This window comes from Arvicanthis niloticus, chromosome 22 (assembly GCF_011762505.2).
Source record: "Arvicanthis niloticus isolate mArvNil1 chromosome 22, mArvNil1.pat.X, whole genome shotgun sequence".
Taxonomy (NCBI): Eukaryota; Metazoa; Chordata; class Mammalia; order Rodentia; family Muridae; genus Arvicanthis; species Arvicanthis niloticus.
This window is the reverse complement of record NC_133429.1, coordinates 49,412,279-49,439,877: the sequence shown is the minus strand read 5'-3', so window position 1 is coordinate 49,439,877 and position 27,599 is coordinate 49,412,279. Positions and strand designations below refer to the sequence as shown.

Sequence of the window (27,599 nt, the reverse complement as noted above, 5' to 3'; positions counted from 1 at the left end):
GGCAGTGGTGGCACACGCCTTTAATTCCAGCACCTGGGAGGCAGAGGCAGGCAGATCTCTGAGTTCAAGGACAGCCTGGTCTACAGAGTGAGTTCCAATACAGCCAGGACTACACAGAGAAACCCTGTCTTGAAAAATCTAAAAAAAGAAAACAAGTCTCTTGTCATGGTATATTGCTCAAGATGGCTGCAAGGATGATAGCCGCCTTCTGTCGGCTCCCCACAGGTCCCCCCTTTTAAATGTTTTTTCAAAAGGGAAGGCTGGGAAAACTTATGGAAACTGTGCATGCCTTTTGTTGAGCTCCTGTCTTAGGATGATGAGGCCTCCCTTTTTAGGGGCGAGGGTCTTGAAGTGTTCTCTTACCCATTATTGGCTATCTGGCTTAGAGTGGAAGTTAGGGGTTAATCCTCATTAGTCTTGATGACAGAAGTTTTAGAATCCCCTACTTCCAGTCTGTAATGATGGATCTGTATGGGTTTCATTTGAATAGCATCTATCTGTTGTTGTACAAAAGCCATCAGTTTGTTGAACAGCATGGACCCGAGAGGCAAGAGACTTAACAATACCTGAATAATCAGTATCACAGCAATGCTCTTTTTTAAGGGCAACACATAACTCCCTCTATCAGAGGAGTAAAAAGAATAAGCCTCTTCTATTCTGTTTACAAATGTATTATAGCAGAATCTAAATCTATAGAAATACAGAACTGATCATAGCTTTGATCTTAACAAAACAAGTAGGGAAATCCCCGATCCTGCTCCAGTCAATCTCAAACCCCAAAAACAACTATAGTAACTGTGGTAGTGGGTTTTTTCCTGGGTCTAAACAATGTTCCCCACTAAATCATTAGTTGGGGAACCAAGAGTCCATTAGAGCCACCCTGGAGATGTGGGTGATGTCTCCTTCAGCATTGAGGACTTCCCAAGTTAGGTTTGCTCTGTTCCAGTCTGAAGGCAATTGTGAAGCATCTTCATGTTTGCTTCATATTTCCTGCAAAGAAAAAATATGCTTCTCAGGGTTTTTTCCTCCCTGGATTTGTTGTTGTTGTTTATTTGTTGAATCAGTTTCTATGGCAGCCATCGTGTGGCATCTGCAGTTTGGGAATATACACAAACAGAATCTCTTCCCCAGATAAGCACTGAATTGGGCCCATCCAGGTTCCAGTTAATGGGTCTTTCCAGAGGGCTGTTGCAAAATTTGTTTTGGTATCAGGATGCCAGAATCTATCTGTAGCAGATTTTCCTTCAGAATCCAAAGTTTAAAAATTTTTTAAAAAGAGGGCATGATGAAAGATATTTCTGGGGGATCCCTTGGTAGGATATCATTCCCCTTTTTTAATTTTTTCAAATTGACATTTAATGGTTTGGTGTGCCCTTTCTACCATACCTTGGCCCCGTGGATTATATGGAATACCCGATTTATGTAGTATTTCCAATTTTTCACAAAATTGGTGGAAACTGGAGCTTGTATAACCTGGGCCATTGTCAGTCTTTATCTGTTTAGGCACACCCAAATACAGCGACTGCAGCAAGCATTTGAGTGATCACATGCTTGCTTGCTTCTCCAGTTTGTAATGTTGCATAAATGAAACCACTGTATGTATCTACACATACATGTATATATTTTTGCTTGCCAAATTCATTATAATGAGTAACATCCATTTGCCAGAGACTGGTATCAGTCTCTTTGGATTTACACCCAAACAAGGAACTGGTAAAAGTTTAACACATGATTGACATTGTTTGACAATGTGTCTAGCTTGTTCTCTGGTGATTTTAAACATAACTTTTAAAGTTTTAGAATTAAGGTGATGTAACTCATGAGCCTTTATGGCCTGATCCAAATTAGATGGTGAATCTGATAAAGTCACTGCAGCTACATGAGTAGCTAGGTCTGCCTTGGTGTTTCCTTCAGAGAGAAGACCTGGTAGCCCAGGGTAGGCTCTCAGGTGTCCTATAAAGAATTTCAACTTTCTCCTCAAAATTAATTGTTGGCACTGTAAAAGCAAATCAGCTGCTTCTGAGGAATGCTTTATTTGTGCAGCAGTTTCTAGCAGAGGGATAGACTGAGGTATATATGAGCTATCTGTGTAAATACTAATGGTTTGATTTGGAAATGCTTGAAACACAGCAATAACAGCATGTAATTCAACCAATTGAGCTGACACAGATGATGTAGCAAAGGAGATTACTTGATCTTGAAAGGCATAAGCAGCTGTTCTTGATGAGGAACCATCAGTGAAAACTAGCAATGCTTCCTTGTGCATGTGCAGTACAATATTGAAAAACAAATGCATGGTGATTACAAAACTGAACCAATTTATCTGGTGGATAATGATTATTTTTCTGACCACCAAATGAGGCACATGTGATAGGCGGAACTTCAGAACTCTAAATAAGCCAATCAACCTGATGCCTTGTATAGGGTTGTACTATGACATCAGGATGTTTTCCAAAATATTTTGACTGTTATCTCTGCCTAACATAATCATATCTGCTACAGCTGCATGGTATGGATAAAGAACCTTCTTGGGGGATGAGGGAAGATGAACCCATAATATGGGTGCAGTTTGCCAAAAAAACTGCAGTAGGAGTTAGTTTAGTGTTAAAAATAAGAAAATATAAAGGCTTAGAATAATTAATATGAGTTACAAATTGGGATGAAATAGCACTCTCCATCTTCTGTAAGGCTTTTCTACCCTCCTCCATTAGAGTCCTGTCAGACTTAGGGTCAGGATCTCCTCTAAGAATCTCAAATAGGGGCTTCAATTCTTCTGTCATAAGTTTCAAATATGGTTTTAGCCGATTAATGTCTCCCAATAGTTTTTGAAAATTATTAAGTGTCTTAAGGGAATCAGACCTCAAGGTAGCCTTACTATTAATAATATGTGGACCATTAATCTGAAATCCTAAATAAGTATATGGATCTTGTAATTGTACCTTTTCTGGTGCGATTTGTAACCTTGCAGTCTGTAAAGCTGTTCTAAGTTCATAAAAGTACTGGAGTACTTGTTTTCCATCTTTCCATGCTATTAAAATATCATCTATGGAATGAATCATGTAGATTTGCTTCCACATAGTTCTAACACCCTCTATGGCAGAAGACACAAACTTTTCGCACAAGGAGGACTGTTAGCCATACCCTGAGGCAAGACCTTCCATTGATATCCTTTCATAGGTTCTCTAAAGTTTATAGAGGGAACACTGAAAGCAAAGTGCTTTTTATCATTAGGATGCAAGGGGACAGTAAAAAAAAACCCAGTCTTTTAAATCTATAACTATTTTATAATAGCCTGAAGGTATGGCCACATGTGTGGGTAGCCCAGGTTGTAAGGCTCCCATTCTAATCATGGTCGAATTAACAGCCCTTAAGTCTTGCAACAATCTCTACTTTCCTGACTTTTTCCTAATGACAAATATTGGAGTATTCCAGGGAGAGTTACTCTCTTTTAAATGTCCTGCCTGTAATTGCTCCTGCACTAGCAACTGAGCAGCTTGTAATTTTCAGTGGTTAGAGACTACTGATCCACCCAGACGGGTGAGTCCTCCTTCCAGGTGATGGGATCCGCACAACACCCTAGGGGTGCAGCTGAATCAGTAGCCCTCATCAAAAATACCTCAAGCCTCTTCTTTCATTGTTACCATAAACTTCAATAGGATGAGTAATTCCATCTTCACTTTTTCCTAATTCTTTTCGTGGAGAAAATCCACAGTTTACCATTTGAGCTGTGATTACTTCATTAGGGCTACACATAATCAATCCCAACTGGGATAACAGATCTCGGCCCCATAGATTAATGGGAAGGCCTGAGATGACATAGGATTGTATATTTCCTATATTTCCTTCTTTATCCTTCCACATCAGCACCTTAGAGGTTTCTTGTGGGTCTTGACTTTGGCCAATTCCCCTTAAGTTGGTTAAGGTTGGGGTCAGAGGCCAGGTGGCAGGCTAATCACTTTGTTTTAGAATAGTCACATCAGCTCATGTGTCAACTAAGCCTTGGAATGCCTTTCCATCCAGCCATAGTGTCATCTTAGGTTTTTGTTTAACTATAGGCTGTACCCAGTATGCACCAGAGAAACCAAAGCCTTGATCCCCTCTCTTAGGATTCTTATATTTGTGATTAGTAGGGAACAATGGAAGTAACAATAGTTGAGCTATCCTCCTTCCTGTAGGAATGGTGACTATATTCTGAATTGCCTTGTCCATTACCTTAATCTCACCTTGATAATCATTGTCTATAACTCCAGGAAAAGTTTGTAGTCCCTGCATAGTAGTACTGCTTCTTCCCACTATCAGGCGAAACATATTTGGATACAGTGGTCCAAACACTCCAGTGGGTAAGGCCTGAGGTCCCATTTCTGGGGTTAATACTGTATGGATGGTGGAAATTAGGTCCAGTCCTGCTCTTCCTGGTGTTGCTCAACTAGGTTCAGAAAGAGATTGGTGTTTGCTGGTATGAAACTGACTGCTCCATAAGCCTGTTTTGGCTTGTGTTGGTTCGGGGCCTGGAGCTGGCCCCTATTCCCATTTTCCTGATTATGGGAAAGGGTGTTTCCTTGTGCTGCATCTGTTCTGGACCTACATTCACTAGCCCAATGCCTTCCATGTTTGCAAATTGGGCAGAGCCCAGGTTGTTTTCTGGGCTGTCTCTGGGTTAATTCATTTTCTGCCTCGCAATCTCTTGCAAAATGTCTAGGCTTGCCACATTTAAAACAGGCCTTTTGGTTTCTACTAGCCAAAAAAATCTCTCACTGATTGTCATTGCATGGCAGCCGCCATAGCTAAGCCCTGTTGGTAGGAGGAACCTATGTCAGAACAGAGTCTGATATACCCTGTAAAGTCTGTCTTTTTCCTGTAGGGTCTAATGGCTGCTTGGCAGGCAGGATTCACATTTTCCTATGTAAGTTGTTTCACATAATCTGCTCCTGCCTCTGCATTACTAAAAATCCTCCCTGCTGTTGTCATTAATCAATGAACAAAATCAGAAAATTCTTCATCAGGTCCTTGTCTGATTGCTGTTAAGGATGCACCAGGGTGTCCCTTTGCTGGGAGTTTGTGCCAAGCCTTTTTGGCTGTGTTTTGAATTTGAACAAATAAGCCTGGGTCATATTTCATCTGGTTATCACTAGAAGCAAATTGCCCTTCTCCTACTAAGGCATCAAAGGACCAACCATTACCTGCCTGAATGTTTCTTCTAGCTGTTTCTTTATATTTCCCATGATACTCTGATTTTTAAATAAGATAGTCACCACCTTTAATATCTGCTCTCACTAACGTATTCCAATTGTCAGGAGTCAGCCACTCCTCTGCTGCAGACTCTAAAATTGCAAGAGTAATGGGAGCAGTTGCACCATATTGTGATTCTGCATTTATAAATTCCTTAATAATTTGAAAATTAAGCCCTGTGTGATATCTCCAAGCAACCCCTTGATTGTCTCTGGTCTCAGATACAGGGAAAGCCTCAGCATCTTCTTTCTCTGGATGATCTGTGGTAATCTTAAGCTAGAGGACAGGGACTGCCTTTTGACTCCTGGTTGAGAAACACAAGGAGCTGGGGGATTTTTGCAGTTTACCTCTCAAGACATCTTCCCTGTCTTTAATTTTTGTAGCTGATTAATTAAGTCCTGATACTTTTTCCCCCAACTCTATTTGTTGTTTAAGAAAAGATATTTTTTCTGTAACTCCCTTCTGGGATCTATAACCACCATCTCCATTGCGGGAACATTTGGAGGTGGAGGTGCATAGGGAGGGTGTCTTCGGTAAGAGGGCCATTCAGGGTCATAATGTTTGGCTGCCTCTTCCTTTAGGTCAGGACAATCTGGCTCTAACAAATCATCTTCAACCTTTGGTTGTATTTTAGATTCTAATTTTTGATAAATACGTTTCTTTTTATTTTGAACATGAAAGATAGCATTTAAGGAATGAAGCAAAAGCAGACAATTAACACACGTGAGCAGTAAACAGCAAAATAAAAACAGAGAGTTGAGTTCATGCTGACTTATTTCTTGCCCCATTTTTATTATCTCGACTTACCTTTCTTGATGTGGCAGATTCCCACAGTGATCTCCTTCATTTCACTTCTGAATTTTTAGCAAATTCTTCTTCCAGTAAAGTCCCTCATTGGGTCTCTCGTTCTTGCTGCCCCATGTTGGGAGCCAAATTGTCAGGGCCTGCTCTGCCAGATGTTGGAACCTGCAGTGCCCCAGGCTTTGGGGCCTAAATTGTTCCAGCTCATACTGCTGCTCTGGTCCATGGGTCAGGGTTCAGCAAGAGAGAGAGTGAGGGTTGGCACAAAGAATAGAGACCAGACAGATTGTGATTCAGTCCCCTTTATTCTCAAGTCTCTCTTCTTCTCTCTTTCTAAGTTCCTTGTTCCTAGTCAAAGTCCTAAGTCTCGAGTTCCTAGTCCCTAGTTCCTAGTCCCTAGTGCCTCTAAGTTCCAAGTTTCCAGCCTTGTCTTCTGTCTGCCTCTCAACTTTTATAAGTCTGACTTCTTAAGTAATGCCTTTAAGTCACACACATCCAAGGGAAAATCCTGGGTATATAAAACAAGATGTTATCAGAGTGTGCTCAGCTGTTGTAGGCTGTTGAAAACAAGTCTCTTGTCAGGGTATATGACTCAAGATGCCTGCAATGATGATAGCTGCCTTCTGTTGGCTCCCCACAACCATAGATACTTACTCACATTTTATATGGGCTACATCCCAGACAGGTGAAAACTCAAAAACCTTAATTTAACATATGCTCTCTTCCTTTGCCATCATGGACATTCCTCAACAGATAAAGACTGGCAATGGCCCTGACTTCACTAGTTCTCAATTAAAACCTTTTGCACATGCTGGGAAATTGTCCATCATAAGGGAATTCTCCACAACAGTCAGGGCCAAGGAATAATATAAAGAACACATCAGACCCTGAAGGCCTAATTCCTAAAATAAAAAATCCTACTTATACCTGTAATGTACAATTAATGATGGCCCTGACTACCCTAAACATATTTAACATTTATAAAAACTCCAAAACTCCTATTTCCCTCCATTGACACACTTCAAAATTAGCTCCCTTTATCCTAGTATGATGGTGAGATACTTTAGATGGAATTTGGAAGAGACTAGACCCCCTCATTACAACCAGGAGGGGTTTCACTTGTGTTTTTCCACAGGACCAGCCTAAGCCTATCTGGGTCTTTTACAGAAATGACTGACACCACCCCACCAAACATGAAGATGGATGGCCTACCTCTCACTGAGAGATCAAGATCCAAGGAGGGGGAAGAGAAGGCAGAGGAGACACCATGTCCAGAGGAACAACAGGATCTCCTGGAAGAACATCCATGACCTGGTGACGGCTTCCCAGGCCATGTGCCCTCCACAAGCCCCTCTCCTCTATTTTCTTGGCTGTTTTTGTCATCCTTCATGCATGACCCCAGCCAGTTCTGAGGCTGAAGACTGAGGCAGGTTTATTTTTTCCCAATTCGCTTTTAAACCATTCTAATTACATGCAAGTATTTAGGTCTGTTCTAGGTTGAGGAACTAGCAATACAGTAGATGCAAATAGATGATAGCATCACTCCCATCATCACTGTTTCTAATGGCTTATCAGGATGACAAAAATATCAGAGCCTATTTCCCTGTCCTAGCCCAGAATCATATTCATGCCTGGGGCCTACTTCTTCATTCTAGCCTAAGGATTAGATTCCTGCCTGCACTTACTTTCCTGTCATGGCCCAATGTCAGATTCCTGCCTAAAGCCCATTTCCTTGTCCAGATTCCTGCCAAGCAGCCCCCAAAGCTCTCAACAAATCTCCCTAGGTGAGAATAACTAGTATAATTTTGGAGTCAAATTTGAGTCACATTTTATTAAATACAGGCCAGGATGATGACAATGCATAGGTTGACACCTATGGTTCTCAGAGAATGGCCATGAATTACCATAGCTGCTTATAAAGGCAAAATTCACAAGGCTGCATACTTCCCACCTTCATCCAATTGGGAGAAAGCATACATTTGGTCATACCTATACCTATGTGGGATGAAGAATGTCCTGTGCTGCTGGGGCAATCATCCTTGCTTACAGAAGTGAGAACAAGTATCCTGTTGTCTTACAACAGACCCCAACACTCCAAAATGTTCTCTGTCCTTGGGCAAGTGAGGATTACAGGTTAGAGGTGCTTTTGTTTTATAGATATCTTGAGCATAGTAATTTAAACTTAAAAATAACTTTAGTATTCACACAACAAGGCTGGGTCATTCTGTATCAAAGGTATGGTTTAGAAATAAACTCACCAACCCATCTCTGAAAGGCAGACCCAAAGCCTATGGGTGATGGAAGTAGGCAGTGGTAGGTGACAAACCTACACTCAAAATATTTTCCTTGAGGCAGTAGCATATCCTGTGCAGGTTTGGCAGACATCCCTCCATTTCTGTTGGCCTCCTGGGTAAGTCAGTGATCAAGGACCTGGGAGAAGGCAACGTTCCTTAAGTGCTGAGCAGGCTGAGGGGCAGCGAGCTCTCTACCTCTCTATGTCTGCCCCAGGGTTTTCCTGAGATAGTAATCTCAATCCTGGGGAATATGAGGAATACAAACTATGTTTTTCAGATGAGGAATTATATATGTATATGTATACAAATATACACACACATATAGATATACATATAAATACATATACACACATACACATGTATACATATATATGTATAGACATATACACACATGCATATATACTCTCTCTATATATAATATATAATATATACACAAATATTATATACATATATATACAATAGGACTATATAAACACATACTATATATATGCATATACATGTATACACATCATATATATATACATATACACACACACATACATACATACACACATTATACACATATAGGCCTACTCCAGGTCAGTTCTTGGGGACACAGGTATATCTGAGGTACCTGGCACCAGAAGAGAATAATTCAGAATTGACCTTGAGTAGGCCTAGCCTGGATCCAGTCACCTTCTACACCTCTCTACTGACTCTTGCTAAGGTAGTGGCTGCCTGGTCTCAAATACAAAAATGTAGGCTTGAGAGCTGTAGTGCCCCATAAAAGAATGGCTTCCGCTTTCAAATGCTCTGCTCTGCCCATGAGGCCTGAGATTTTTTTTCTCACGCTCACTCAGTGTCTGAAGGAGTCTTCAGATGTCAATCATTTCCATCCTGTAAGAGGGCAAGGACAGGCCACACAAAAACATACCCTAAGGAGGTAGGAGGGAGACAGAACATGGTAAACTGAGTCTAGTTCTGTTGCCCATGCTCATCCCCCCAAAAGCAAAGTACTCGGTGGCAGGTTTAAAATGGTGCCTCAGAGCCTTGAACAGCGGCTTACTTTGCACACACACACACACACACACACACACACAAATATATATATATATATATATATATATATATATATATATATATATATATAATATTCCTCATCTGAAAAACATATTTTTTATTCCTTATATTCTCTGGATAGAGATTACTATCTCAGGACTACCCTGGGGCAGACATGGAGAGGTAGAGAGCCCGCATGATCATGGAAGGCTGCTGTTACCTCTCTGTTCCCCACCCACATATTACCCATCACAACAATCCACCAGAGTGGATACAAGAAAATGTCTTAAAATGTTATTTTATTATTATTTTTTGTTGGGCCTTGGACTAGGTAACTCCATTTAACCTGCCACCTTCAGTCAAGTAGGACACAGGTAGAGGGCTTGATTAACAAGTCTCCACCTCCAGAGATTTAAATATTAATGAATTATCAAAAGGCCAGGGGCGTAGCTAATTAAGTTATTCCCTCCCCTTTTCCCCCTCCCTATAAAATTAAGCTCCCTTGGCTTTTGGCGGGGAAGCACGTACCACCTACATCCATTTACCATGCCATGAACAATAAAAGTTTTGGAAAACTGGACTCCACGTGTCGCCTCATCTGCCTGATCTGCCACCACCAGGTTCCCAGCCTTTGGAAACTTGAGGCGCCCACTGCCAGCCCACGGTGGCTGTATCAATGTGGGATGCTCCACTGGCGGGGTGGGAAGCCCGCCCGGGACCCTGATGCCAGACCACCATGGAACCTGGCCGCCGGACTCCCTCTCCGCCCTGCCCGAGAGATTTAGTCCCCACAATTTTTAATTAATCATTCCATTCCTTTACATCTCAAATGATATCCCACTTTCCGGTTACCCTCTCTACCAACCTCCCTTCCCATGATATTCCATTTCCTGGTTACCCCTCCACCAACCCCCCCATCCCACAGCTGCCTTCCCCCCTCAGTTTTGTTTGTATGAGAGTGCTCCCCCACCCACCCACACTTTCTCACCCCACTACTCCAGGAAGAACCGGAAAATAATGGAACAAAGACTGAAGGAAGCCCCAACCGGAAATGGCCCCACCTGGGGATACATCATGTCTCTAGACTCCAAACCCAACACTGTTTCCATGGTCAAGAGGTACTCGTGGACAGGAACCATGTGTGGCAGTTCCTGGGGAGGTCTGGACTGCAGGTGACTGATGTAGATGCGGATGCTTAGAGTCTTAAAATATTTTAATTTAGACTAATAAAATGATATTAAAAACCTCAGAGATAGGTCTTAGACAAAATAGTGGTCCTAATTCCAATATACCTGAGCATTTTAAAGAAGTGACCATGGCCACGACACATCTGAGAGGCATAAACACCCATGTTTTGTGAATGCAAGCTGAGCCAGAAGGATGAACCATGGTAATGACAAAGATGACAATGGGGGCTCTGGACAGAACTCTAGGCAGAGATCTCTTCCAAGTATGTGCTGCTCAGTCACAAATGCCAGAAACGTCCCCCAGAAATCCCTTGGCTTCCAGGCTGACCTTGTCCTCGGCATCCAGAGATCCCTTGGCTTCCAGGTTGACCCTGTTTCCTGCATCCTGGAAGGTTCCCACATGGCTCACTGTGTTGGTTATGTCCTTTTCGAAGAAGCCAATCTCCATTATGGCCAACACTGATGCACTCCAAAGGGAGAGTCCTGTGGTGTGCATGAGGAAAGGGATGCATTATACAGAATAATAAGAAGAAACAAAATCTGGTCCACACATAATGTAGGACCTGGGTTGATGAGAAAGCCCTGGGAGCCAGAAAGCATGGCCCTTGGGGATAAAAACCGCAGTGATGTTATTTGTGGGAATGTTTGTGTATTGCTGCAGAGATATGGCATTTTCTCCTCTCTCTGGTCTGTCCCAAGGCACCAATAACACCTCTCTATATGTCAAACACATCTACTGGATCAGTAGGCCTTGCTCGGGCTACCTCCTCACACCTCGGTTCTCTTCCTCAGCAGGAAAGGTGCTTCAATTCTTGCCTGGACCCCAAACAGTACTGACCTGCCAGCCTCCCACCTCCCAGGTTCATCACATCTTGTGGGTGAGGAAAGGAAGCAGTTTTCATTTTGTTTTATTATTTTTTTTTTCTGTTGTGCTCCCCCTCCCAGGCTTCTCAGATCTTTGAGAAATCTTGCCAGTAAAGATCAAATCCTTCACACAGAGACAAGATGCAGACAGGTATGTGGGTAGTATCTCTGACTCCCCCTACCCCCATCCCTACACTCATTCCTTCACTCTTTAGAGACTATAGCCATGCTCAGTCTCCAGTACTTCTGAGGTCCTGTTCCTCTGCTGCTCAGCTGCTTTCTCATCAGATTAGATGTTCAGCCCACACCCTCATGTAGCTGTCTGGCCAGCAGACCCCAGAGTTGGGTCCCAGCCCACGATGAAGTCTTGCTTGTTTAGGTGTGGCTCACCAACACCTGCATCTTACTGTATGAATTCCACAGGCCCACTATGGCCACCAGCTACAGCCAGAAGGTTTCAAAGAGAACAGGCTCCAAACTCTGAATCAAAATGTACCTGACTGCTGCTCAGACTTGAAAAACTGTGGGCAGTGAGGGCTGTGGTTGGCAGGGCATTCTGTAGGCTTTGGCATGGCATCCTCAGTTTCCTCCCTGAATACTGGCCTTCTGGAATTTATTTTTGTCCCACCTTAGTTCTTTGAATTGCTTTACTATTCTGATAGACAAATGTTCTTGGCTATTTCCTGTCCTGCTCCCAAAGGAAACACAGCAAAACCTTCTTGATTTCTTACACCTCCTCTGCCCACCTGAGAACCTATACCTACATAATTCACAACAAGTTCTCTGCCCTAACCAAGTTACAGGCTCCGAATAAATTCTCGTGGGCCAGCGAGCAGCATGGAAACGGGGACTTTCTGAACAAAGGCAGTTGCTATTAATAACCAGGAGGAGGTATAAATGTGTTTCATTTACCTGTGCCTAGTGGGGCACAGCTGTACTGTGAGCTACTTCAGACGTGGATCCAGAAAACCACAAAGTTAAGGTCATTCTGCAGGGCAGCAGGACCTTGTCTCATAATGAAGTTTTTTTCCTTTCTTCTCTAAAAATCCGGTGATATAGCTCATCAGTAACGTTCTGGACTCAGTTCCCAGTTCCCTTCCCTCACCCTACCCCAAACTCACATTTAAGAGAAAAACATCCTGTCTGAATCTCGATTTTTCTCATTAGGCTTAGAATCCTTCTCAGAAACAGGTCATTTCCCCGTGAGCTGCAGGAGAGACAAAGGAGAAGGCAAGAAGGCTTTGGTGACCTAGAGGCAGATTATTTAGAGAAAGAGGAAGTAGAGTCTCTAGAGAGGAAGTCTGACTTTGTTAGCAAGGGAAGGGGAAAGGAAGGGAAGAATAGATACTTCCACCTCCCCAAGATGCCCTTTCCCCTGGTAGAATCACACTGTCATAACTACAGCCATCTTGAGTTGTTTGTTTTCTTGAAATTTTATGTCTATGAGCAGTGCCTATGACTAGCTTTCTTAAGACACAGTAGAAAAGGGAATCAAATTCCATTAGAGATCCCATTAGCCATCTCGCCAGCCCTCCATCTTGAGTTGTAATCAACATAAATAAATTTGACTAACTCTTGTTGGATTTTTTTTAACACAGATTCCCAGAAAGCTAAATTATTAAATGAAATTTGGGAAACATTTCCCTGCCATGAAACGACAGGCTTGACACTTTGAACCTGACTAATGCAGATGAAGGAGTGGAGAAAGAACATACACACAGACACATACAAAAAAGATGGCATCAGGCGCCTTGTGTCAGCACTGAGAGTCCTCAGCTACCTCAGCTGCAACCTCAGCTCCTAAATCATGAACAGCAAGGGAGAGGGGCCAGCTAGTTCTGTCTGAAGAAAGCTGTCTCAGGCTGGAAACTTCCAGAAGGCAGAAGCTGCAGTTGCTAGTATTTACACACTGGTCAATCATCCACCAACCCCTGAACTTTGGCCAGTGGAAGAAGGCTTTGCCAATTCTGAGCCTGATCCATATAGAGAAAAGCTGTACCAGTTCCCAGGGGTCTGAGGCCTCTACCTTGTCATGGCAACAATACACATTCACAGAGGAAGACACTCATGCAGGGCTTCCTCCTTCCCTATGTTTCTTCAGTGTCTCTTGTGCTTGTATCATGAGGGTGTGCCATCATGCCTTGCTGTCAGTTTTTATTTGAACACTAGATACAAATGCTAACATTACACATGATAATGGAATACATTGCAACACTTCAAGCAGTTCATTGTAAAACTTACAATGGGTGTTAGTTCCAACACTAGAGTCATAAAGGAACAGGATGACCAAGAAAAGATGTAAAGGAGCCAAGAGTCTCCAAATGCTCCTGTGGAGTTCATTCGAAGAACATTCTCCATGCCGTTCTTTCAAACAGAGGAAGACCTGTTCATGACAGCTCACTCCTGTAACAGGAATTCTGGAAAGCTGACACAGGTGGAACTCTATGAACTCAAGGTAAACCTGGACTACTAAAAATGAGGTCCTGGGTTACAAGAGAGGGAGATGAAGTTGGGGGTGTGTGCAGAGAAAGCACACCACACACACATACACATACTTGTTATCTTCCTATCCTGTCACATAAAATCTCTTCAGGACGTGAGAGCAATAAGACTACTTTGATTCATGCAAGCTGGGTTAGAAAGTGGTAACCATCATATGTGCAGGGGACCTACATCCAGTTCACGGACCCTTTGGTTGGTGTTTCAGTCTCTAAGAGCCCCCAACGGTCCAGATTGTCTCTGTTGATCTTCCTGTGAAGTTCCTATCCCCTCTGGTTCCTATCAACCCTATCTGGGTGATCCTTCCCCCAATTCTTCCATAAGAGTCCCCAAGCTCTGTCCAATGTTTTCTTTTGAACCTCTGTAGCTGTTTCAGTCAGCTTCAGTCTACTTTTTACACGGCCCAGGATCACCTGTTCAGGGGTGACCTGGGAATTACAAATGTTATTCCCACATAGGGGATTGGACCTTCCTCTGTCCATTAGCGACCAAGAAGATGGCCCCATGGATGAGTTGTCTGTGGGCAATCCAGTGCAAGCATGTTCTCAGGAGAGATTCTTCCTCACTTGTGTTAGTTGACAAGAACAAACAATGGTAACAACGTACAAGTAGGGCCTCTTGAGGGGAAAGTCATTTCCTTCCCCATATCAACTCTGGGAGTCATGATGTGTCTGGGGTCCCAGCCCCATCACCTTGTGATCCTTTGAGTTCAGCTTTCCATGTTTGGGGCTGACCCTTCTACCTTCCCAGGAGCTGCTGTATTAGGAGGGCACCAGCTCTCCCTGTCCTCTCCTGTAGTTGTCCTGAGTCTAAGTGCAGGTGTCCTAAGATTCTCATTATGTTCACAATGTCCTGGTTTGTGACTCCAATGTGCATGATGCAGAGATACAAGGGGAACCTGGGACTGGCCATGGGGCCTGAGCAATGACATACATCTGTATTCCCACATGGATCCAGGATCAAAAGCTTAAAGGAACAGACCTGTGTTATTGAACTGTTAGAGGAGTTTCTTTTGGCAGCAAGATAGAGAGGGCCAAAGGGCATTGAGATATCAGAACCCAGAAACAGTGGTCAGAGAGGAACATGATACAAACTTGCCGACCTCAGTGGCTACAACTTCCTGTGTGAGGCTTCCAGGCTCATTTTGACTCAGAGTATCTCTTTGCTTGTTTTCTACAAGCCATGTGGCTCTACCTGGTGGCACTGGTGGGCCTGTGGATGCTCCTGCGCTTGTTCAGGGAGAGGAAGGTGGTGAGTGATCTCCACAACAAGTATGTCTTCATCACGGGCTGTGACTCAGGGTTTGGGAACCTGCTGGCCAGACAGCTGGACAGAAGAGGCCTGAGGGTGCTGGCTGCATGTCTGACAGTGGAGGGAGCTGAGCAGCTGAGGAGCAAGACATCTGAGAGGCTGGAGACAGTGATCCTTGATGTCACCAAGACAGAGAGTATTGTGGCAGCCACTCAGTGGGTGAAGGAGCGTGTTGGGAACAGAGGTACCACTGAGATTTATTTTTATGTTGATGGTTTATTTCCCTTCTTGAAAGAAGCCCCCACTCCCATTTGTACTTTCTGGCCAAATCCCTAGTGGTCTTTGGGGGCCCTGAAGTAACCCAGCATGTCACCTGAGTACTCTCTCCTCTCTCCAGGCTCTACCTTTTGCCTCCCAAGTACTCTGGCCCTGGCAAGAAGGTTCCCTGGTGTGGACTCATGCTCTCACATCCCTGTCTCCTCTCTGTCATCTTTTCTACACAGATAATCTAGATTGTTAAATGCTAAGTGCCAGGTTAGAGCAGAGTCTCTTCTGAAGCAGAGGATGATCCTGTGCTGTGTGTGCAGGACCTCTGGAGCCATGCTGCAGTGGATCTCCTGAGTCAGCAGCATACCTGCTCTTACCTGTCAGCTGTGTCCTCTGTGAAGGGAGACATGATTGTTCTCTGTGCAGAGCAGGCCAGACCAGCTTAAAGTCTGAATTTGGAGTCTAAATACTAGGAAGGGGGTTGCTATTTCTTCATTAATTATTATGGGGCAAAAGAAGAACCTTGGTTTAAAAGAAACTTAAGAAAAACTTGAAAGTGTGATTATTGTTCAGAACACTGGGGAACATAAAGTTAAAACAAAATTAATCTATATTCTCACTATCTTGACATAAAATCTGTATACATTTTGATTTCGTACAGGGCTAAATATATGTGAATTGTTTTCATTTAAAAAATGATCAATTTTACTACCTCAAGAACATTTCTTCAAACAATGATATTCAATGATTTTGGTACAACCAGTAACAAACATTCAAGAATTTAAATGTGTGGGGAGGTGGGAGTGGAGGGGGTAGCTGGGGGCACATTGTCATAGAAGCAGGAGGAGGGTGGATGAGATAGGGGGTTCCTAGGTGGAGAGGGGAAATGGGGTAAGGGGATAACATCTGCAATGTAAATAAAATATTCAATAAAAAATAAAAAAATGAATTTAAATACATCCTGGGGCTGCATCCAGGCATCCTCGTCACATTCTTCTTTCTTTTCATTATTATTACTGTTTGTAAAAGTATCTCCCCTGTCCATTATCTTGTCCTTGTGTTTGCAAGCACCTCAGGAAAGTTGCTCAATATATTTTGAAAACTTTTAAGTAAATTTTTGGTAATTTCATACAGAAGTATAGTGTATGTGTGTTACAACCACCCAGCCCCACCTTCTCCCCAGACCTGCCTTTTCCTCAGCCACACCTTCTCCCCAGGCACACATTCTTCTATCTGGTTCCTCTATCACCCTTCTTTCACACCCTTCTCTCAGTTTCTTCCTTTTAGAATATAAGGCGTCATGTTTGATAGACCATTCAGTGTTGATGCTGAGCCTGCCAAGGCCAACTTTCTTCAAAGTACAAATGCAGCAGGACCTTTAGTTCATGTGTCTCAAGTTCCATTAGAATACTAGCTTTGCCTTTCTTCTTTTATCCACCCCTCACCTTGTCCTGGCCAGCAGGGCATTAAACAGGGTTCCGGGGAGGTCACCTGAAAGAGAAGATGGGGGACAGGCAAAAGCAAAGCATGGCGATCTGTCTATAGGCTGATCAAACTGCAATTTTTACTTTTTCACACAGGGGTTATATACACAAAAAGGCAGGATGTGGGGGAAGGGGATGACACAGGAGCATAAATGTTTAGGGGGAGTACAGATATCTTTTAGAACAGAGTATCAGCTGAGTGAAGCTTCAGGGGACAGGTCACTCTGACTTCATGTATGATTTACCTGTCCCTATTTAAGTTAGTATTATCCATCAAGGTTACTTATCTGCAAGGTTTATGATTGAAACCTGGCAGCTTTCCGCTAAAGCTGCTTGTTTACAATAGCTTCTAGCCATCTGCTTCAAGGTTTTTTCACAGAGACTCAAGACTTTGTGCTAGCAGGCTGGCTTTAAGCCTATGGCTGATTCCAGGCCTTCTGTGTACAAGCAGAGATGTCCTGACATCTCCCACCTTCTCTAAGTGTAGAAGGACCATGGTGATTCTAATTTTGCAAAGGTGGGGATAGAGGCCTGACCTCTAGTAATTAAAGGAGATCTTATAATGGCTCTGGTCCTCCTGTTGTTGTTCAGTGAGGCATGAGAGCCATACCCATCCCAATGTCTTTTTCCTGGAGAGGGGATATTTTTGACAGCACCCCTATGCAATCAGGCTTGTCCCTCAGGCAATTCAGGAAGATAATTTTAACTTTATATTCCCCTGCAGTGCTTAGCCTCGCAGCCTAAGCAAGAATTTATATCACCAGTCAGAGGGGGTTCTGGGTGGCTTCTCTCTGCTTGGTCTAGGGGCTGGAGTCCCCTCTTTTTGGTTGAGTGAAGATGTGTTTTGGGAACATCCTGAATAGAGTAACAACTTCATCTTGAGTTTCGTGATCCTCCATAGCTAATTTATGATAATGTACCTGAATAGGTTTTGCTATCAAATCATCTATCTGTTGTTTCACAAATTTAGTAAGCCTATTTAAGGCCCAGGGACCAAAAGAAATAAGCAGAAGTAACCAAATTAATGGTCCCAAAATTGTAGGAAGTAGGGTTGACAACCATGGAGAAGTTGAAGACCAATTCTTTTACTAGCTCTCATCTTTCTCTTTCTCTCTCTGTCTTCTCTCAAGGCCTTCTCTAACCTTTTTTTATGCTCTCTTTAGCCATCCTTGTCTTGTCTATATAAAAACAACATTCTTCTTTAAGGGCTGTACACAGTCTAGAATTGTACACAGTCTTTTCTATTGTAAAAGAGTAAATCAAATCCAATAAAGTTCTTTGCATTTTTTGGAGATCACTTCAGACAGCAAAACAAGAGATTTTTTCAGGTTAGTGATGTCAATCTCTAACTGTTTGATGTCCTTGTCAATGGCTCATCGAAGGTCTGAGTAGTGTAAGTCTGGAGGCCAGCATCTGGATTAGAACTTCCAACCACAAACACCACGGGTGATTCATTTTTATCTGGAAAGGAAAAAGAAGGGAATTCTCAGGAAGATTTCTCTTCCCTGGATGTCAATTGATATTACTCTTATTTATAATTGGGCCTTGTTTCGTGGGGTATCTATTTATTTCATTAATCTTTCTGGCAACCATTTAGCTGTGCCTTCTTTGGTATCAAACAGGCATATCAGTCCTTGGCCCGATATAAGAACTAGGTCCAGGCCATTCTATTTAAGAGTAAGATGGTCCTTCCACATACCTGTAGCATAATTTTTATTGGTCTGAGCATGTCAATGGCAATCAGCAGCAGGTTTGCCATGAGCTTTCAGATTTAGAGAATTGAGAAGGATCCTACAAGGCATGATGGAGAGTATTTCTAGGAGCCTCCTTCTGGGGGTGTAGCTCCCCCTCTTTTTGTTTTTTGTTTTTTAAGTTTTTTATTAGATATTTTATTTACACTTTAGATGCCATCCCCTTTCCCCATTCACCCCTTAGAAAACCCCTATCCCATGCCCCCTTTTCCTTTTTGCATTTATACATTTTTAAAAAATGTTAATCATAGGCTTTATAAGTTTGGTATTGCTCAATCAGAGGTGTAACCCACTACCCAACCTGGATATATCAACTATCTTTGACTGGTGGAGATACATGAACATCTGCCTCCCTGTCTACCCCCTCTTTCTCTCTTTCATCACCTACCTTCTCCTCTCCTTCTTCTTCTCTTCTTACTCCTTCTCTTCCTCTCAGTACTCCTCCCACCTTAGCTCCTCCTACATATCACTCTTCCTGTTAAAATGAAACTTTTCTCTCAAAATACAATTAGAGCATAATTATGCCGATTTGTACCAGTGAGGTACAAGATAGTCCTAATACCCAGTCCATCATTTTGTTGACTAACCAGCACCTCTGTCATCTATCCTAACTAAAACATTTAGTTCTGAACCTGGCTTTAGGATGAATGTCAGCTGATGACCATCCACTCAAATCTTTTCTCTCAAGGTAAATAGCCAGGATTGGCTATGAGGCTATAAGTTTTCAACCCTGTCAGAAATCCAGAATGACTGAGTTAAGTATAATTGTGGGCAGCACAAAGCATAGCTTCTAAAACTTAGCCAATTTATAGAGACCTCTGAACACCTGGACACTCCCTCTACTTCAAAACTTTGGAGCATCTGTTCTTCTGCCTTCTGGCCCAGGATCATCTGACAAACCTTAGTGCTGCAGAATTATTAAGGGATGATTACTCTGTCTAGGCAGATATAATCAGTCGACTATTCTGCAAGTGTGTCCTTTTCCGGACATTAATTTGTCTGTAGAAGAAAAGAGGCAATTCTTGCCTAGTGGCTGTCTCACCACAACTGGAGTAACTCCAAAAATGCTCAATTTCTTCTTAGAATTCAATATAGGAAGCTGTCAGGAGCAGACAGATCTCTAATCAAAATGAACATTAATACAGAAATGTTTGTCATGTCAATTCTGTGGATTTCTGATGTTTTGAAAACCAACTATCCATGTAAGGTGATCTGGACTGTTGCCTGTTAACTCCACTCAGCTATTTCTAAATAAAACATAGAAAACACCCTAACAATAAACTCCAAGCCATGAATTTGCTATAGTCCCTTAACTCATAGGCTGACCATCTCAAATCAGTTAAAAAAGTTAAAGAAGGACTGGGTCTAAGCCTTGTATTCATAAATGTGTTATACTGGTACAATGCCTATGAGTGTAACAATATTCATCTCACTCTTATATCAATAAGAAGCTCATGCCAATGAAAACCTTAAAATTTGTAATCAAAGTAAATTGGTGCTGTTTAAGAATTTATATCTTCATCTTGTTACTAATTATACAGATTTCTACTAATAGGTTATGGCTATGCAATAAACCCTAGCTAATCCTCTCTATTCCCACAAAACCACTACTTTTCCCTAGAAAGACAGCCCAACATTTACCACCTTAGTCCCCAAGCCCAGGGAATAGGGGCACTAACTCTTCATTAGCTTCTTCAAGCTGATTATGGGCTTTGAGATATTAGAAGAGGAGTGGGGGAAGAGCAAATTGACAAGCCTCTGATGCTGTGTCTTCACTGCCTCCAGATGGAATTCCCAGACTTCAGAGGTTTGAGCAGGTGTGCCCAGCTTGCTTGTTGAGTAAATACACCAAGGCTGATCATTCTGCAATATACAATTCTCAAAACAAATTTTAGTATCAAGATAGTTTTTTTTTTAAGAGGGCTGACATTTTATTAAGGATGTTGGGTCTAACCGCTTTTCTTTTTTTTTTTTTTGGTCTTTTATTGGATATAATATCTACATTTCAAATTTTATCCCCTTACCGCATTAAGCCCACCACCCAGGAACCCCTTATCCCATCCCCCCTCCTCCTGCTTCTATGAGGGTGTTTACCACCTACCCCCTAATCCCCCTCCCCACCTCGAGATTCCCCCCCACCCCCAGTGCTCAGCCTTCAAGGTACCAATGACCTAGTCTCCCACCTATGCCCAACAAGGCCATCCTCCCCTACATATACACCTGGAGTCATGTGTCTCTCCATATGTGCTCCTAGGCTGGTGGTTTAGACCCTGGGGAGCTCTGGCTGGTTGGTATTGTTGCTCTCCTCATGGCGCCACCAACCCTTAAGGCTCCTTCAGTTTACTCTCTAACTTCTCCATTGGGAACCTTTGATCAGATTAATGGTTAGCTTCAAGTATCTGTCTCTGGGTATGTCAGACTCTGGGGGACCTCTAAGGAGACAGCCTTGTCAGGCTGCTGTCAGCTTTCCCTTCCTGACATCCATATCAGTGTCTATTTTTGGTGACTACACATGGAATGAATACCCAGGTGGAATGGTCTCCATACAACCTCTCCTTCAGATTCTGTCCCACACATTGTCTCCATATTTGCTCCCTTGGGTATTTAGTCACTCCTTCTAAGAAAGACCTAGGCATCCTCACTTGTTCTTTCTTCTTCATGAACTTCATGTTGTCTGTTAGTTGAATCTTTTTTGTTTGAAACTTTTGGGCTAATCTCCCCTTATCAGTCAGTAAATACCATGTGTGTTCTTTTGTGATTGGGTTACCTCACTCAGGATGATATTTTCTAGTTCCATCCATTTACCTAAGAATTTCCTGAATTCATTATTTTTAATAGCTGAGTAATATTCCATTGTGTAAATGTACCACATTTTTTGTATCCATTCCTCTGTTGGAGGGCATCTGGGTTCTTTCCAGCTTCTGGCTATTATAAATAAGGCTGCTATGAACATAGTGGAGCATATGTCTTTGTTATATGTTGGGGCATCATCTGGGTATATGCCCAGGAGTGGTATAGCTGGGTCCTCAGATAGTGCTATGTCCAATTTTCTGAGGAACCAGAAGATTGACTTCCAGAGTGGTTGTACCATCTTGCAACCCCACCAACAATGAAGGAGTGTTCCTCTTTCTTCACATCCTCGCCAGCATCTACTATCACCTGAGTTTTTGATCTTAGCCATTCTGACTGGTGTGAGGTGGTATCTCAGGGTTGTTTTGATTTGCATTTCCCTTATGACTAAGGATGTTGAGCATTTCTTAAGGTGCTTCTCGGTCATTCGTGTTTCCTCAGTTGAGAATTCTTTGTTTAGCTGTCTACCCCATTTTTTAAAGGGGGTTATTTTGTTGTTTGGTGTCTAATTTCTTGAGTTCTTTGTATATATTCGATATTAGCCCTCTATTGGATGTAGGATTGGTAATGATCTTTTCCCAATCTGTTGGTTGGCGTTTTGTCCTATTGACAGTATCCTTTGCCTTACAGAAGCTTTGCAATTTTATGAGGTCCCATTTGTCAATTCTTGATCTTAGAGCATAAGCCATTGGTGTTCTGTTCAGGAACTTTTCCCCTGTGCCTAGGTATTCTAGGGTCTTCCCCAACTTCTCTTCTATTAGTTTCAGTGTATCTGGCTTTATGTGAAGGTCCTTTATCCACTTGGAGTTGAGCTTTGTACAAGGGGATAAGAATGGATTAATTTGCATTCTTCTACATGTTGACCTCCTGTTGAGCCAGCACCACTTGTTGCAAATGCTCTCCTTTTTCCACTGGATGGTTTTAGCTCCCTTGTCAGAGATCAAGTGACCATAGGTGTGCAGGTTCATTTCTGGATCTTCAATTCTATTCCATTGATCATCTTGTCTGTGTCTGTACCAATACCATGCAGTTTCTATCACTACTGCTCTGTAGTACAGTTTGAGGTCTGGGATGGTGATTCCCCCAGAAGTTCTTTTATTGTTAAGAATAGTTCTTGCTCTCCTAGGTTTTTTGTTATTCCAAATGAATTTGTAAATTGCTCTTTCTATCTCTATGAAGAATTGATTTGGAATTTTGATGGGTATTGCATTGAATCTGTAGATTGCTTTTGGCAGGATAGCCATTTTTACTAAGTTAATCCTGGCAATCCAGGAGCATGGGAGAACTTTCCATCTTCTGAGATCTTCTTCAATTTCTTTCTTCAGAGACTTGAAGTTCTTGTCATACAGATCTTTCACTTGCTTGGTTAGATTCACTCCAAGATATTTTATATTATTTGTGGCTATTGTGAAGGGTATCATTTCCATAATTTCTTTCTCAGCCTGTTTATCCTTTGAATAGAGGAAGGCTACTGATTTGTTTGAGTTGAGTTTATATTCATCCACGTTGCTAAAGTTGTTTATCAGGTTTAGGAGTTCTGTGGTGGAAGTTTTAGGTTCACTTAAGTATACTATCATATCATCTGCAAATAGTGAAATTTTGAGTTCTTCCTTTCCTATCTGTATTCCTTTGACTTCCTTTTGTTGTCTAATTGCTCTAGCTAGGACTTCCAGTACTATATTGAATAGGCAATGTGAGAGTGGGCAGCCTTGCCTAGTCCCTGATCTTAGTGGGATTGCTTCAAGTTTCTCTCCATTTAGTTTGATGTTGGCTACTGGCTTGCTGTATATTGTTTTTACTATGTTTAGGTATGGGCTTTGAATTCCTGATCTTTCCAAGACTTTTTACATGAAGGGATGTTGAATTTTGTCAAATGCTTTCTCAGCGTCTAGTGAGATGACCATGTGGTTTTTTCTTTGAGTTTATTTATATAGTGGATTACATTGATGGATTTCCAAATATTGAACCATCCCTGCATTCCTGGGATAAAGCCTACTTGATCTTGATGGATAATTGTTTTGACGTGTTGTTGGATTCGGTTTGTGAGAATTTTATTGAGTATTTTTGCATCAATATTCATAAGAGAGATTGGTCTGTAGTTCTCTTTCTTTGTTGGGTCTTTGTGAAGGCTTAGGTGTGAGCATAATTGTAGCTTCATAGAAAGAATTGGGTAGTGTTCTTTCTTTTTCTATTCGATGGACTAGCTTGAAGAGGATTGGTGTTAGGTCTTCCTTGAAGGTCTGATAGAATTCTGCACTGAAACCATCTGGCCCAGGACATTTTTTGGTGGGAAGATTTTTAATGACTGTGTCTATTTCTTTAGGAGTTATGTGACTGTTTAGATGGTTTATCTGCTCCTCCTTTAACTTTGGTACCTGGTATGTGTCTAGAAAATTGTCCATTTCATCCAGATTTTCCAGTTTTGTTGAGTATAGGCCTTTGTAGTAGGATCTGATGATTTTTTAATTTCCTCTGTTTCTGTTGTTATATCTTCCTTTTCAGTTCTGATTTTATTAATTTGAATACTTTCTCTGTGCCCTTTGGTTAGTCTGGCTAAGGGTTTGTCTATCTTGTTGATTTTCTCAAAGAACCAGCTCCTGGTTTTGTTGATATTTTGTATAGTTCTTTGTGTTTCTACTTGGCTGATTTCAGCCCTGAGTTTGATTATTTCCTGCTGTCTACTCCTCTTGGGTATATCAGCTTCTTTTTGTTCTCTTTCAGGTTTGCTGTCAAGTTATGAATGTATGCTCTTTCCAATTTCTTTTTGTGAGCACTTAGAGCTATGATTTTTTCCTCTTAGCACTGCTTTCAGTGAGTCCCACAAGTTTTGATATGATGTGTCCTCATTTTCATTTAATTCTAAAAAGTCTTTAATTTCTTTCTTAATTTCTTCCTTGAACAAGTTATCATTGAGTAGAGCATTGTTCAGTTTCCAAGTGTATGTGGGTTTTTATTGCTTTTGTCCATGTCAAAGACAAGTCTTAGTCCATGGTGGTCTGATAAGGTACTAGGGATTATCTCAATCTTTTTGTATCTGTTGAGGCCTGTTTTGTGACCAATTATATGGTCTATTTTGGAGAAGGTACCATGAGGTGCTGAGAAGAAGGTATATTCTTTTGTTTTAGGATGAAATGTTCTATAGATGTCAGTTAAGTCCAATTGGTTCATAACCTCTGTTAGTTTCATTGTGTCTTGGTTTAGTTTTTGTTTCCATGATCTGTCCATAGCTGAGGGTGGGGTGTTGAAATCTCCCACTATTTTGTGTGAGGTGCAATGTATGCTTTAAGCTTTAGTAAAGTTTCTTTTATGTATGTGGGTGCTCTTGCATTTGGAGAATAGATGTTGAGAATTGAGAGTTCCTCTTGGTACATTTTTCCTTTGATGAATATGAAGTGTACTTCTTTATCTTTTTTGATTACTTCTGGTTGAAAAATGATTTTATTTGATATTAGAATTGCTACTCCAGCTTGTTTCTTGGGACCATTTGCTTGGAAGATTATTTTCCATCCTTTTACTCTGAGGTAGTGTCTGTCTTTGTCACAGAGGTGTGTTTCCTGAATGCAGCAAAATGTTGGGTCCTGTTTATGTATCCAGTCTGATAGTCTATGTATTTTTATTGGAGAATTGAGTCCATTGATATTAAGAGATAGTAAGGAGAAATGAATGTTGTTTCCTGTTATTTTTGTTATTGGCAGTGGAGATATGTTTGTGTAGCTAACTTTTACAGTTTTTGGAAGATTACTTTCTCGCTTTTTCTAGGTTGTAGTTTCCCTTTTTGTGTTGGAGTTTTCCACCAATTATCCTTTGAAGTGCTGGATTTGTGTTGAGATACTGTGTAAATTTGGCTTTCTCATGGAATATTTTGGTTTCTCCATCAATAATGATTGACAGTTTTGCTGGGTATAGTAGTCTGGGCTGGCATTTGTGTTCTCTTAGGGTCTGTATGATATTGGTCCAGGATCTTCTGGCTTTTATGGTCTCTGGTGAGAAGTCTGGTGTAATTCTTATAGGTCTGCCTTTATATGTTACTTTGCCTTTTTCCCTTACTGCTTTTAGTATTTTTTCTTTGTTTTGTACATTTGATGTTTTGACTATTATGTGGCGGGAAGTATTTCTTTTCTGGTCTAAACTATTTGGAGTTCTGTAGGTTTTTTCTGTATTTATGGACATCTCTTTCTTTAGGTTAGGGAAGTTTTCCTCTATAATTTTGTTGAGGATATTTACTGGTCCTTTAAGTTGTGAGTCTTCCCCCTCATCTATACCTATTATCCTTAGGTTTGACCTTCTCATTGTGTCTTGGATTTCTTGTACATTTTGGGTTAGTAGCTTTTTGTATTTTGCATTTTCTTTGACAGTTGTGTCAATGTTTTCCATGGTATCTTCTGCACATGAGATTCTCTCTTCCATCTCCTGTATTCTGTTGGTAATACTTGTGTCTATGACTCCTGATCGTTTTTTTAGGTTTTCTATCTCCAGGATAGTCTCCCTTTGTGATTTCTTTATTGTTTCTACTTCCATTTTTAGATCTTGCATGGTTTTGTTTAATTCCTTTACCCGTTTGGTTGCATTTTCTTGCAATTCCTTAAGGGATTTTTGTGTTTCCTCTTTAAGGATTTCTATCTGTCTACCAGTGTTCTCCTTAAGTTCTTTGAGAGTGTTATTTATGTCTTTCTTAAAGCCCTCTATCATCATCATGAGAAGTGATTTTAATTCTGAATTCTGCTTTTCTGGTGTCATGGGGTGTTCAGGGCTTGCTATGATGGGGGAACTGGGTTCTGATGATGCCATGTAACTTTGGTTTCTGTTGCTTATATTTTTGTGCTTGCCTTTTGCCATCTGGTTAACTCTAGTGCTGCCTGTACTTGTTGTCTCTGACTGAAGCCTGTCTTTCCAGTTATCTCGCTTTTGTCTGATATCCTAGGGGTCCAGATGTCTCTGTGATCTTTTCCAGCTGCACTGATTACAGTGGTACCTCTAGGATGCCTCAGGATATGGTGCCTCCAAGGTAGCAGCAGTTCAGCTAGGTGTCTTCTGTTCTGGGTACAGTGTCTCCTCTAGGATATCTCAGGATATGTTGTCTGATGCTCTGAGTTCAGTTGTTCCTCTGTGGCTCTGGGTTGAGTGGACCTTCCAGTATGTCTCAGGTGGAATCCGGGGTCCACACACCAGCAGACCCAGCCGAGGTCTGGTCCAGGCCTCATATCCGGGAGATGGTGGGAAGGGGAGTGCTAGCCCGAAGGGGCGGGGAGGGGCCTATCTGCTGGAATCTGAGCACTCACAGCACCCAGCTATGGGCTCAGGGCACAATGTCTGTCTTCCTACCTAAAGCTGGCTGTGGGATCCGTGGAGCCTCCAGAATATCTTGGGCGGGATCCGGGGTCCATATACCAGCCGACCGGGTAGAGGTCTGGTCCAGGCCTCTGATCCGGGAGAGGGGCGGAAGGGGAGTCCTTTTTGTTTTTTAAAAGCCATTTTTTTTTTTTAGAGTTTAATAAAACCAGGGCAAAAGTGCCAGCAGCTGCTTCTCCCACACTCAGAGAGTCATGAAGACAGTATTTTAAAGTTCCACAATATTTGTTTTACAATACCTTGTCCTTGAATTCTAGTAACATGGGTAATACCAAATTGTCAACAAAACATCTCAAATGTCTGACTGCAACAGTCAGTTTTGTTTATTTTAATATGATATGTAACACCTGTTGGGAGCTGACTTATAGCAGAAATTGGCTAGAAAGCAGCTATCTACATGCTAGCTATGCCTCCAAGGGTTACGTCATATCCACATGCCTACAAGGGCCATGGCAAAAGTGTATAAATACCCCAGATTTCCCTTCAATAAAAGAGACTTGATCAGAACCTCTGTCTTGTCTCCATTCCTTTCGTCTCTTCCCCTTATCTCCACTCTCTCTCTCTCTAGACCCTGACCCGAAGACTGGAGCGGCAGTTTGAAGCCAGGCAGTGGTGGTGTATGCCTTTAATCACAGCCTTTGAAAGGCCAAGCCAGGCAGAGTGGAGCAGACTGCAACATAGTAACTATTCAGGCATTGTTAAGTCTTTTGTCTCAAGCCAGGTAGAGCAGAGCCG

General features: G+C 41.9%; 1 protein-coding gene and 1 long non-coding RNA gene across 5 annotated transcripts in view; one reads left to right on the top strand and one right to left on the bottom strand.

Moving 5' to 3' along the window:
• Positions 1–429: 429 nt before the first annotated feature.
• LOC143436332 (uncharacterized) lies at positions 430–13,276 on the bottom strand. 3 transcript variants are annotated; one of them, XR_013106444.1, is made up of 7 exons: positions 13,143–13,276; positions 12,535–12,620; positions 10,878–11,032; positions 8,289–8,460; positions 7,243–7,322; positions 6,037–6,247; positions 430–990 (listed from the first exon to the last, which is right to left on the bottom strand). It is a non-coding gene; the product is annotated as an uncharacterized LOC143436332 (long non-coding RNA). The 3 variants fall into 3 exon arrangements; XR_013106442.1 differs by lacking the exons at positions 430–990; positions 6,037–6,247; positions 7,243–7,322 and having other exon boundaries at positions 7,350–8,460; XR_013106443.1 differs by lacking the exons at positions 430–990; positions 6,037–6,247; positions 7,243–7,322; positions 8,289–8,460 and having other exon boundaries at positions 10,558–11,032.
• Positions 13,277–14,977: 1,701 nt separating this feature from the next.
• LOC143436324 (retinol dehydrogenase 7-like) overlaps positions 14,978–27,599 on the top strand; it is a 21,952-nt gene continuing 9,330 nt past the window's right edge. Inside the window, exon 1 of one of the 2 annotated variants that reach the window (XM_076920535.1) lies at positions 14,978–15,407. In XM_076920535.1, coding sequence (XP_076776650.1) covers positions 15,095–15,407 — 313 coding nt within the window. In that variant the 5' untranslated portion in view covers positions 14,978–15,094. The remainder of the gene's footprint in view (positions 15,408–27,599) is intronic. The other variant, XM_076920536.1, reaches the window with a different exon arrangement.